General features: G+C 39.8%; 1 protein-coding gene across 1 annotated transcript in view; it reads left to right on the top strand.

The window, feature by feature from the left end:
- The window catches only part of LOC127575510 (coiled-coil domain-containing protein 162-like), a 40,009-nt gene extending 33,244 nt beyond the window's left edge, over nt 1-6,765 (top strand). The window contains exons 18-19 of the mRNA XM_052025444.1: nt 1,995-2,112; nt 6,677-6,765. Of these exons, the coding sequence (XP_051881404.1) occupies nt 1,995-2,112; nt 6,677-6,765 (207 nt within the window). The remainder of the gene's footprint in view (nt 1-1,994; nt 2,113-6,676) is intronic.
- The last annotated feature ends 6,986 nt before the right edge of the window (nt 6,766-13,751 follow it).

Here is a 13,751-nt window from a genome sequence, read left to right on the forward strand (position 1 = left end):
TCGTTCTTGTAGATCTCTACTGATCCCTCTCCAAAGCCTTTGCACCTTTCCTAAAATTTTATGTTGTCTCTTTTCATTCTTCCAATCAAAATGTAAGATTTCATATTACTCAGCTCTCTGGCACTATCTTCCCATTCCTCCAGCTGAGCTACATCTCCTTCAAGCCCATTACTAATCTCCTCATAATTCTATACACCTCCACAAACTCTGCAGCATCTTCAAATTTGGAAATTGTGCCCCTGTATACCAAGTCTAGCTTGTGCGTCTGGAAAAGCAGTGATTCCAGTGAAATTCCAAGGCAACTCCACTTCAGTCCAAAATTCAACCTTTCACCTCTATTCTGTTTTCTGTTGTTGAGCTCATTTCCAATATATGCTGCTAGTGCATCTTCTATTCCACAGCCTCCACTCAAATATCCCTCTATATTTCCTTACCATGTTCGATCTTCCCAAATTCATTGCCTCACACTTCTACAGATTGAAATTCCATTTGCTACTTTTAAACCCACCTATTAATCCATTGACATTTTCCAGTAGCCTTGAACTTTCTTCCTCACCATCAACTGTACTGCTGGTGTTGGTGTCGATAACAAGCTTCTTTATATAAGAATAATATGATTTAGATATTATTTAGATAATTTAGATAACATGGCTCCTTTAAACCCATCAATATACATCATGGAAAGCAATGGACCCAATACTAGACCCTTTGGAACTTCACTGCACAGACCTCCAGTCACTAAAGCTCCCAGAATGGGCATCTGGTGAAGTACCATGTGAAACTGTTAGTTAAAGTTGAAACTCATGGAATTGAAGGCAACCCCATGAAGGATAGATGCAATGTCATGACTTGCATGTCTACAGACTAGGTTAGGGAATGGCATTAACCTAAAGTTCATTATTGGCAAATGTGAAGTTATCCATTTTGGTCCAACAGCTAATCGATCAGAGTTCTTTCTCAATTATGTGAAGCTAAAAACTGCCACTGGTCCAAAGAGAGTCTCTGCCCATTACTTAGATGTCATGGATGAGTACAGAAAATAATGAAACAAGCTTCTGGGATGCTGGCCTTCTAGACATTCTCAAGGCAATAGAAATTATGCTGCACTGAATTCTGATTGGATTAGACCTAAAGTATTGAGAACAATTCTGGACATCTTAGGAAGGGTATATTAGCCTCAGAGGGAGTGCAGCCAAGATTTATTAGAATGATACCAGGATTTCAAGGTTAAATTATGAGGATTACAGAAACTAGGATTGTATATTCTGGAATTTTAAAAGCATACAGGGTAATTTGACTTTAAGGGAGCCAACAGAATAGAAGAATTGAGTCTAGAAACATAAGACATAGCCTAAAAATTAGAGGCAGACAGTTCAGGGGTGACACTAGGAAGCACTTTTACCTGCAAAGTTAGAAAATTAAAACCTTCTTACATAGTTGATATCAGATCAACTTTAAATCTTTGTTTTTGAATATCAAAAGCTTTAAAGACTATAGCGATAAGGCAGATATCCACAATGTTATTCAGTAGCAAACTGCCAAATCCTTCAATTCCAGCCACTGTCTGTAAGGAGTTTTTACGTTCTCTGTGTCTGCATGGGTTTCCTCCGGGTGCTCCAGTTTCCTCCCACATTCCAAAGACGTACGGGTTAGGAAGTTGTGGGCATGCTATGTTGGTGCCGGAAGTGTGGCGACACTTGCGGGCTGCCCCCAGAACACTCTATGCAAAAGATGCATTTCACTGTGTGTTTCGATGTACATGTGACTAATAAAGAAATCTCATTTCATCTCATCTCACCTTCATCTTGGTTTTGTCAGTAATCAGCCAGATTACCCCTGTCTTTTGCACAATGTGATCTGAATTTAGCAAATTATTGTTAGCTTTAGGCCTTGCTCTAGCTCTTGTTCCTTAAATAACTGTGACGTAATAATTAAGAATTGTATTGGTAGTAGCAATTGCTGTGCAAGGTAACTGATTTCCTGTTCGTCCTTAGGTACGTTGTCAGCTGTCTCATGAGCGCAGCTTGAAGCTGGATGCCTTCCAGCGGGTTGATGAATTGCAAAGCCAGATGCATAACTTTGACGCAGCACTATCTCACAGCAGTGTTGCAGGTAAAGTGAATGTATACTCTGTTATTTACAAGTTGCTTTAGTTCCTTAATTTTCCTTGATGCTTAGTTTCATTTTTACTTGTCAGACCAAAGATACTTTTCCCTACAGATTAAAGATAACCAGTGTCATTGTGTCAGTGATATCTGCATATGCTATTTGTCAAATGCAGCTGTACTCCACGTTCAGTTCAGCATGTAAGGAAATTGCAGGCAGTGCAGTAACACAGCATGTTGGAGCTACAACAGTGTGTCATGGATTGACTAGACTCAGATATTCATCTTTAATATGCTCCTATAGCCACATGTAATGGTTTCCCTTTGCTTCCCATTCTACCTCTGGAATCCATTCCTTAACTACATGTCACCCACCAGTGATATTATCCAAAAACATTAGGTTCCATGTGCACCTTGCCGTGTCTCTTCCGACCACCTCACACAGACACCAACTCCATTTATCTCCCTCATCATTGCCTTGGACTTTAACAGACTAGTGGCAACATTGCACCCTATTTGGCCCTGAGCAGAACTAAGGTTCCAATCCCTTAATTACCAGGACCATCCACTGTTACCTGTCTCTGCCATGCCATAGCTCATCTGCCACTGAAAGCCATATCTGTGCTTTCAGCTGCCGAGATCTTTCTGAAAAATATCGGCTCTCTGCTCCTTTCAGATGCTCCCTTAAACTTCTGGCCAAAACTTCGTTTACCTGTCCTAAAATCGATTTGCTTGGCTTCCAATTTTTTTTGGTCATGACCCAGATCATTTCACCACAGTCTCAAAGTAAGTGTTAGGTCAGTTAGGACTGAAATAAAGAGACATTTCTTCATTCATGGCGTGGTGAATCTTTGGAGAGCTGTGGCGGCTCAGTCATTGTATTCAAAACTGAGATTGATAGATTTCTGGATAGTAGGGGAATCGAGGGGCTTGGGGAAAGGGCAAGAAAATGGCGTTCAGCTGTAAGATCAGCATTGATCTTGTTGAATGGCAGAGCAGGCTTGAGAGGCCAAATGGACTACTCTTATTTCTCGTGTTCTTTTGTGAATGCAAGCTATCTGCAATACCACCTGAGCAAGATACTGGTACATTGCTTGGCAGCTTCTACACCTCTTTATGTGCCTGAAGTTACCTTTCTTGTTGCCTTGGTGTGTACCGCAGCTGCGGCATGGCTTGCAGGTTGTGGAATTTATTGGGTTATCCAAGGATTAGGCTGATTTGGTAGCATAGACTGATCTTTCTGAGGCATGGGGCTCAGCCCCATATGTAGAGGTTTGGGTATAATATAGGTACAATTTTTCATTTGTCCCTTAACCAATATAATTTAAAAACTTGTTTTTTGTGGGAGTTTTCTCTGCACAAATTGACATCTTTCCTACATTACAACAGCAACTACAAAAGTTACTTAATTGGCTGGAGAAATGCTTTGGGGCACCTGAGGTGGTGAAAGGTACCATCAAAAAGCTTATTAACTTACCTCGCTTTTTATGAGATATCCTCCTTTAAGGGTCCCACTACCCTCCTTCAGAAACTCACCTACCTGAACATGTTGGCACTTCTTCAAGGCAATCAGGTTCCTTAAGCATTAGAGCATTAAATCAATTTTTCCATTATTTATTTGCCTTTGCACCTTAAGCTAAAACTTGAATTTGCTCTCCTGGACAGGCTTGTAGCATGGACTGGTTGCAAACACAGCACCAATTTTATTTTCTGCAATCTACGCGGTTTCTAATTTGAAACACTTTATAATACATTCAGCACTTCAGAAAAAGTAGTACCTAAAAAATATCCTTAGATTAGATTAGTTTGTTGTCATATACACCAGGGTGCAATAAACTTCCTTGTTCGCATGATTGCGTGAAGCTCACAGGGGGGTAAACAGTATACATGGTAATAATAAATACAACGAGCACGAAAACAGAAGAATGGTGCAAAGATTGTGGTGCAAACTGAAGTAGTGCAAAAAAAAGTTTGAAGTTTGCCTGTTTTTCCTCAATTCACTACTTAGGAAGTGGATTGCTAGGAAGCTCAAGGAATATCCCACCAAATTTGGTTTTGCCTTCAAACAGAAAATTTACTTTCTTTTCCAGTTTATCCAATCTCGCCATCCAATGAATATTTCTGTTTGTCATTGTTGAGATTTTGTGATCATCCAACCATTGCTAGCCTATATCATGTAGAATTTAGATTGTACCTTAGTATTTTTTTCATATATAATGTCCTTCACAAATGGTCCTTTAAGTTCCTTTGGGATCTCATTTAGATGTTTTCCAGCCAATTAAATACATTTGAAGTGCAGTCATTGTTAAAAGGCAAAGATTAATCTGTGCAGAGCAACAATATGATAACCAGAGAATCTGTTTTGATGATGCTGATGGAAATATAAACATTGGCCAGGACACTGACAATACCCCATTAGTCTTCCTTGAACTAGTGCCTTGGAATCTTTTCCTGAGAAATCAGAGAACACTTTTGCTTTAATGTCACATCTGATAAACAGTATTGCCAACCATACAGCAGTATGGACCAGAATGTCAGCCTAGATTTTTGTGTTCAAGTCTCTGGGTAACTTTATAGCTTGCAAAATAAAAAATTATGTCTGACATCTGCTCCTGGCTAATGATGCAGTGGGGATTGTTTGGCCGCAGAGGAAGTCTAACTTGCTTGATGTTTTATTACCTTGTTCATTAAGCATTGAAAGGAAATCCATCAGTAAAAACTCTGTCTTAGGGTAATGGACTTAGAGCAAGACAGTCATTGTACCTTGGCATTTCTTCACCAATTAGAAGTACATTTTGTCGCCCACCAACGTGTGTTGGCTTTCACAAGGTTATATTCTGAACTGCTGGGATGTTTTTATAAATGCTTCTCTTGCTACCAAACAACTTAATCGTGTAAATGAATTAACCCTTGAAGTGACTGGTGGTTAATGATTGATTGATTTCATAATAACCAGGTTTTATGTTATTTTGTAGGCTAATTGCCAATGGAATTTATCTACATCCCAGAAGTATAACAACAGAGGAGGGCACTTGGCTGTTAAGAGTGCATGCCAGCTCTCTATATAGTGATCTAATCGGTCCCATTCCACCACTTTATCCTCAAAGCTTTATGTTTATTTCCCACAAAGCCTATCCAATTTCCTTTTGAAATCATTGAGCATCTCCACATCATAGGCCATTTCTACTCACTGTAGAAAGTGTTCTTCCTCATATTAAAACTATGACGGGCATAGATAGTCATTTTGCCAGGGTGCATTGGTCAAGTGCTAGACAACATAGGTTTAAGGTGAGGGGGGAAAGTTTAGAGGAGACTTGAGGCAAGTTTTGTTTTTACAGTGAGTGGTAGGTGCTTGGAGTGCACTACCATGGGAGGTGGTAAAAGCAGATACCATAGCAACAGTTAAGAGGCATTTAAACAGACATGAATAGACAAAATAGAGGGATACAGACTAGGCACTTGGACAGGTACAGGATAGGAAATATTTAGAGGGACACGGGACAAATGCAGGCAAATGGAACTAGCTTAGATGGGAATCTTGGTCGGTGTGGACCAGTTGGGCCAAATAGCCTCTTTCCATGTACTTCAAATGTAGGGTCTTGACCCGAAATGCCGACTGTCCATTCACCTCCATAGATGCTCACAAGACAAGGGAGCAGAAGCAGGCCATTCAGCCCATCGAGTCTGCTCCAAGGAAAGCTCCTCCAGCATCTTGTGTGTTGCTCCAGGTCCCAGCATCCGCAGTCTCTTGTGTCTCCATTTTGCTGCTCCCCTGCAAAGTCTCTTCAAGGTGTGCCTACTTTGAAGTTTTCCTCCAGCAGTTCAGATGAAGGGTCTCGACCTGAAATGTCAACAACCCATTTTCTTCAATAGATGCTGCCTGACCCGCGGAGTTCTGCCAGCATGTGTTTCACAAGAATGTTGCCTGGATTAGAGAGCATTAGCTATAAGGAGAGGTCTGACAAACTTGGATCGTTTTTCTCTGGAGCATTGGAGGCCAAGGGGCAACCTGATAGAAGTATATAAACGTATGAGAGGTATAGGGTGTAAGTGTCAAATTCTACAGGGCATAGGTTTAAGGTGAGGGGGGGAAAGTTTAAGGGAAATTTGTGAGGCAAGTTTTTTTCTGACAGAGAGTGGTAGGTGTCTGGACAGTGCTGCCAGGGGAGGTGGTGGAAGCAGATACAATAGTAATGCTTAAGAGACATTTAGACAGACACATTGAACAGACAGGGATTGGAGGAACATTGACCATTGCAGGCAGAGGGGATTAAATTGGCAACATGGTCAGCAGAGACAATGTGGGCCAAAGGCCCTGTTCCCCTGCTGTACTGTTCTACTGATAACATAAGCACTACAATACTGTACCCATCTTTAAAAAATGTGTGCCAATTGCTTTATTTTCTTTCTGGCTCAGTAACATCAACTTGAATGGCTTGAAAAACCAAAGAAATACCAGTGATAATTAACAGCTGTTTAAACACAAAACCTGGCACCTTCCTAAAATAGGACAACACAGATATGCGGTATATTTTTACTGTTAGATATATAATATTTTCTTTTTTTTTAAGAAACCACTCCAGGTGCCTTGAAGAAATCACCATCATTGCGTTCCAGTGCAAGCAGCTTCAGAAATATTTCTCCAGGTATTGACGTTTAAAATTCAACCTTGAAATGCTACAGTTAAGTTTGTTCTTTTACAAGGAATGGCAATTTTTCCTTTAACTTTTGTACCAATTGTTTGCAAACTCTACCTCTCCCTCATTCTCAGACCTCATATGAAGATTTTTTTTGTGCTCGTGTTGGGCAGATTATCAGTGACTATCATCAAAATAGTAACTTGTATTTAATGTTGTAAAACATCAAGGTACCATGCCAAGGTATTATGATGCTAAGCCATACATGGAGATACTGGGTCTACCAATGGTAGAGTAATTGTTCACAAACTAAACACAAGCTTCCGCTCCACATACACATATTGTTGCATTTCTGAGGAAGTCAACTCATCCCAATATAATAATTACAAAGTTTTCCTACACTCACCTATCCCTACTCAGTAACTCACCCATTGCTCTGAACTCTCTACACTTTTGCAATTCATCCAACTTTAATTTCCTCTACCCCACTCTGAGCAACTGTACCTTCAGCTTTGTCATTTCCTGCCTGAACCTGTTCCATGGCTCCAGCCTTGCCTTTCCCCAACTATGCTGTATACCCAACCTTATCTTTGCTCTGATCTGTTCTGATATCATATCTGATAAGTTGATAAAATATTACTCAACAACCACTCATGAAGGTAAATTAAAGCATGCAATGTTTATGGTGCAGCTTCACAAGTTTTGACCTGAAATCTGTACCTCAGCCAGATATTTATTCATCACTCAAATAGATGACATGTGGAATCCAGATGACAAAATAAATTGAATGATTAGTTAGAAGGGAGAAAATGTAAGTGTTAAAGGGAAGTTTTAAGAGGATGATGTATTTAGAAATGTCAGACAGAGCTACTTTCAACTGTAAGAATGGACTCCAAACAAGAGTGGGCTTAATAGTTTTATTAGGAGGACCAATGATAAGATTAAATGTAAGAAATTTAGAATAGTAAGAAATTTTTTTAAAAACATGGTTGCAACTGACATTTCCCTACCAGGGAAGAAACCGTCAATTTTTATTAGTCACATGTACATTGAAACACACAATGAAATGCATCTTTTGCGTAGAGTGTTCTGGGGGCAGCCCGCAAGTGTCACCATGTTTCTGGCGCCAACATAGTATGCCTACAACTTCTTAACCTGTATGTTTTTGGAATGTGGGAGGAAATCAGAAGAAAACCCACGCAGACACGGGGAGAACGTACAGACAGTGGCCAGAATTGAACCTGGGTCTCTAGCGCTGTAATAGCGTTACACTAACCACTACACTACCGTGCCTGCCAAAATGAATTTAAATACCTATTACCGTGTATCTACTTCACTAAATGCCAATTCTGGGTATTCAGTGCTTCTTCCATTTAATATTGAATTGTTTGTTATGCTGATTGACAGCCATTTATTGTAACCATATTAGAAGTGCAATGGTATTACTGGGAACAGGTTGGAAATCTTGGTCTATTTTAATTGAAAGCAAATTTTGTACGTAAACTCAAAGTATTTGTGTATCTCCTACCTAGGTACTGGAATACTGACTCAATTTCAAACACACTCACCAATCATTTCCAGAGACCATTTACAGCGCTGTTTGACCACTGATCCAAAGACCATTGAGGCCAGTGGAACCATTAGCAGCAGAGGAAAGAGAATACAAAGGCCAAAAACAGTGAGTAAGATATACAATAAAAATCTTTTGATTGATTTTTTTAAAATATTGCTAAGTCTGTATTCTGCCCTTTCATTATAGAGGTTGCTAAGATAAACGATGTCAGCAGTAGATTTTCTTCTACATAATATTTCGAAGTAAATTTTGCCCTGAATGATTTGAAAATTAGTACTAGAAGAATTAAATGCTTAAGCATTAGATGAATTAGCCATCTCTTAATCAAATGCAAGTTCAGTCTCGATTAAAATTGATAAATGTTCTATTCTTTTCCCAAACAATTCTGACAATATTAGATGTGCAAAACTTAGATTGATATAGCTCATTTAACATGTCCTCAGTGCATTTGGAGAAGGAAAAGAAATGCTATCAATAAACTAGAAGAGCCCGAGGATAAAAACAGAAGATGCTGAAAATATTCAGTAACTTGGGCAGCATTTGCGAAGGGAGAAATAGAATTAATGTTTAATGTAAAGACCTATCTTTAGAACTGAGAATAATGAAAGAGAAACTGAGGGGAAAGGTGTTGGGAACGAGTAGTGGAGTGAACAAAAGGCATGCCCCTATTAGAGATTAACTGGTGATGAGGGGAGAAGGCAAGGTAACACGAATCCAGAGATGGATAAAATGTAGAATCTGGTATAAAGATACCAGAATGCTGATGATCCAAAACTGCTGGCTTTTGTCATTGACTTTTCTCATCTGCTCCAGAACCTGCCAAGCTACTCCAGTACTAATAATACACTAGCATCCATTTCTTTGGGAAATGTGTAAAGTATTTCCCAACCACAACTGGCTGGACAAATCCAATGAGCCCAATTATCTGTCTACTCTCACTGACAAAGCAATGTAGAATCAAAGAATCTTAATAAAAATGAATAACTTCAAAAGGGTATCAATCATACTGGTGCTCAAGAAAAGCAGGGTGAGCTGCCTCAATGACTGTCACGCTGTAGCACTCACATCTAGAATTAACTCCTGCCTGAGCAAGGACCTGGACCCACTGCAATTTGCCTACCGCCACAACAGGTCTACAGCAGACACAATCTCACAGGCTCCCCACTGGGCTTTGGAGCACCTGGACAACAGCAAAGCATACGTCAGGCTGCTGTTTATTGATTACAGCTCAGCATTCAACACCATCATCCCCTCAGTATTAACAAGCTTCAAAACCTGGGCCTCGTACCTCCCTCTGCAACTGGATCCTCAGCATCCTTATTGGGAGACCAGTCAGTTTGGATTAGTAGTAACATCTCCTCCTTGCTGTCAATCAACACAGGCATACCTCAAGGATGCATGCTTAGCCCACTGCTCTAGTCTACACATGACTGTGTGGCTAGGCACAGCTCAAACGCCATCTATAAATTTGCTGATGACACCACTGTTGTTGGCAGAATCTCAAATGGCGATGAGGAGGCATACAAGAGTGATATATAATGGGCTGGTTGAGTGGTGTTGCAACAACAACAACAACCACCTTACACTCAATGTTAGCAAGACCAAGGCATTGATTGTGGACTTCAGGAAGGGGAAGTCAGGAGAATACACACCAGTCTTCATTGAGGGGTCAGCAGTGGAAAGGGTGAGCAGCTTCAAGTTCCTGGGCATCAACAGCTTGGAGGATCTACCATAGACCCAACACATTGATGCAATCACAAACACAACTTATTTACTGTGTGCTGGCCTTCAGAAACTCAGGTCATAAGAATATAGGAGGCTTATTTAACCTTTGAACATGCTCTAGAATCAATGATTATGGCCAATCCCATTGTGTCATCCACTTTCTAGCCCCAAAATATCCCTGATTTTCTTGGTATCCTATTAAAAATCCTCAGTCTTGAATTTAATCAATAACTGGGCATTCAAAGCTCCAAGGTAGAAAATTCCAAAGACAATCCTTTACCTACAGAAATTCTCCCTATAATATTTCTGAATGGCTGATCCCTTATCCAAAACCTATGCCCACCTAGTCAAGACTCCAGTCACTCAACCTTTACCTTGTCATTTGCTCCCAGAATGCTGTAGGTCTCTCATTACAAAACTCCAGTGATTAGTGCCCAGTCTTCCTCAATCACTCTTCATTGGGGCAAACCCTCACCCCCAGGACTCAATCTGGAAAGTTTAAGTTGCATCAACTCCAAAGCTAGTATATTCTTCATCAGAAACGGTAGACAAACAGTACTCAAAAAGTAGTCTCATAAAAACCCTATACTTTAATAACAAGAATATTTTCAACTCCTTTGCAAAAGGCTAATACATCATTTCCTTCCCAATTCCAGGACAACTTTTTGTATTTCCCAACCAGCACATTTGGATTACCCAGTGTATGAAACTTGTACTAGTTTCTCACTTTTTGCACTATATTTCCAGCCCAAATGAACAAACTTATTTCCCTCCACCCCACCCCAACCCCCCCATCATACTCTTTGTAACTCATATTCCTACCTAACCTTGTATGATCAGTAAATTTTGATACATTGCATTAAGTACAACCAGCTAATATACCCACTGCACTAGCTTTAGCCACCAACTAAATGTCTCAACTGTGTTAATGTGGCTTCTCTAGCCTATAGCTCTTATGGAAGACTTGTGTAAATGCTTGAGGGATACTAAAACCACTAGTTTCCCCTATTAGAATTTGCCAAATGTGATTTTTCCTTTCTGAAACCATGTTGAATATCTAATCTTATCCACGTTTTGTTACCACCTGATGGATTCCAGCATCCTCCTGATAATTGCTATCTAATTGGTCTAAAGGTATCTCCCATTGTGCACCCCTTGAGGTACATTTGGTACTTTGAGGTTCTCTGTGGAGTAATTCCAGGATAAGTATTTTTGAAAATTATTTTTTGCTGCCCCTGCAGCAACTTCTCAGAACCCTCCAATGTGGGTTATTCAGTCTAGGGGACATCAGGGACTAGTCCTTGTAATTTTATAAAATGCAAGCAGGATACCATTCATTCCCTCGTGCCTGCTCTTTCAGTAATATCATTACTGATCTTTTAACTCCAACACTTTGCTGTACTTCAGGGAGTGAAGGGATATAGGATGTCTAAATCACAGTCTCAGCCTTGAATACATTTAACTGATCCTCCAGGCTTAAATTCCAAAGCTTCTCTCCTTAGGGTAAAGAAATCTGTTCTGAATAGCTAATTCCTCATTTTGAGGCTGAGACCCCCAATTCTGGGCACCCCAGTAAAGGGAACCCAACTCTGCATCCACTCTAGCAAGCCACTTAGGAATGTTTCAATGAGATCACCTCATTCTTTTACACAATATAGTCCAGTCTACTTAATCTCTTCTCAGACAGCAATTCTGCCATCCCAGGAACCAATCTGGTGGACATTTGCTGCATTCCTTCTTGCACATGCATCTCATAGAGAAATCAGATCTGTACATGATAGTGCAGATATGGCCTCATCAAGCTGCAGCAGTGGAGCAAAATATCAGTCCTCTATGCAAATCCACTTGCAATAAAGGCCACAAAAGGTTTGCCTTCCTAATTGTTTGCTGAACTTTCATGTACCAATGTACAAGAATATGCACATCCCTCCAAATACCAGTATCTTTCAAACCCTTAGTGCTTTTATTTAAACTCCCTCAATTTGTTACATTTCATTGTACAGGATGTAGATGCATGCAAACTGCTTCCATCATTTACTTGAAGCTCTGCTCAACGATTTAAAGATCAGGTGATCGAAAGTGGATCAGGTGTTCCAGATCAGCCAACATTCATTACCTTTCTCACATAAAGGTAGCACCACCACAATAGCTCTGCATATAATTTCATTCTTTAAGTTATTAGCACATTGTGCTGCAAGATAGTGGCAGTTACACCAAATGAAAACAGTTAAAAAATGAATTCAGCTCATTTCTTTGCAAGTAGTCAAATTATAGCTGTGACAATCCACTTAAGACTTTTAATTAAAACCAGTTACCCAATTATTGTGAACTGCAGTCACTTATTCAATTTCAAATGATTACATTGCTCATCCCAGGCAGAGAGAATGAAGATTCTGAACTTGTCAAGATGTCAAAATAGCATCAAGTGTAATCAAGTGTTCCAGGACCACAAAAAGTGTTTCACCCCTATTACCACATCTTCACATGATATCTGAAGATCATGTGCAGTTTTATAGCATGCTTACTGATCTTTGAAGGTACTGGGGTAGCATGATGGTGCAGTGGTTTGTACTGCTGCCTTACGGCTCTAATGACCCAGGTTCAATCCTGACCTCTGGTGCTGTGTGGCATTTGCACATTCTCCCGTGACTGCATGCATTTCTGTACAGGCACTCCAGATCCCAAACAATGTTGGTTGGTAGATTAATTAGTTATTGTAAATTGCTCCTGCTGTAGGTGGGTGGCAGGAGAATTGGGTGGAATTGATGGGGATATGAGATTGTTGGGATTGCTGTGAGAGCCAAGATAGGAGATCAAGTATATGAGAAATTTATATAAATAATTTTAATGTGGCATATTCTAATCATTTTCTGTATAATTATTTACATGATAAATAAGGTACCAACCAGACTTCACAATAAGGCGGTGGATGTATTACTGCCAGAACTGGAAGACTCAAGACATCACAGTCTCATCCTGGAGCTAAGAGATTACAGATTAAATCAGAAATAATTGCACAAGATACCAGACAGGCAAATTGCATGGACAATCAAAAATGAAAGCGGAAAAGCTGGGAGCAGGCTAGTAACTGTCTAATCACTTCATGGAATGTTTAGAGTTTTGAAGTGAGGTGACTGACAAGATTTCAGACATCATCGTATCTGTAAAATTCACCATTGAATTGAATGGATCCAAAATTTTTCCCCTGGAGTGGGAGCCTTACCAGCTTCACCAGGTCTTGTCTTTTTTTTTAAAAAATGCCAGATCTGTCATATACTACTTGATATTTACCAACTATAAATCTGTATTGGAATTGAGCATTCAAAAACTTGTGGAACTGAGCTACTATTGTAGTGTTTTGATGTGACAAATCTGTAAATAGCTGCTGACTTCAAACAGGAATGCAACTTGGTTAATAACTGCACAAGACAACTTATAACTGTTCACAGCTAATTTCTCAAAAGAAACTAGTTTTAAAAATCCTTTCCCCTAATAATATTTATACCCATCCAATTTTTCCTCCTCCATTATCTGAAATCAGTGTTTGGTTCAAGAGGAAACACCAGCCTTTTGGCAAAGAAAAGATCATGCTTGAGCTGAAACAGGAGTTGTCAGTGTACTGAACCAGAGGAAAAGCCCTCCCCAATTTGCTTTCCTGTAATAATTGGTATTTAGAAAGAATCAAGTGTTAAATAATGGCAAGAACACAAA

This window comes from Pristis pectinata, chromosome 10 (assembly GCF_009764475.1).
Source record: "Pristis pectinata isolate sPriPec2 chromosome 10, sPriPec2.1.pri, whole genome shotgun sequence".
Classification (NCBI taxonomy): Eukaryota; Metazoa; Chordata; class Chondrichthyes; order Rhinopristiformes; family Pristidae; genus Pristis; species Pristis pectinata.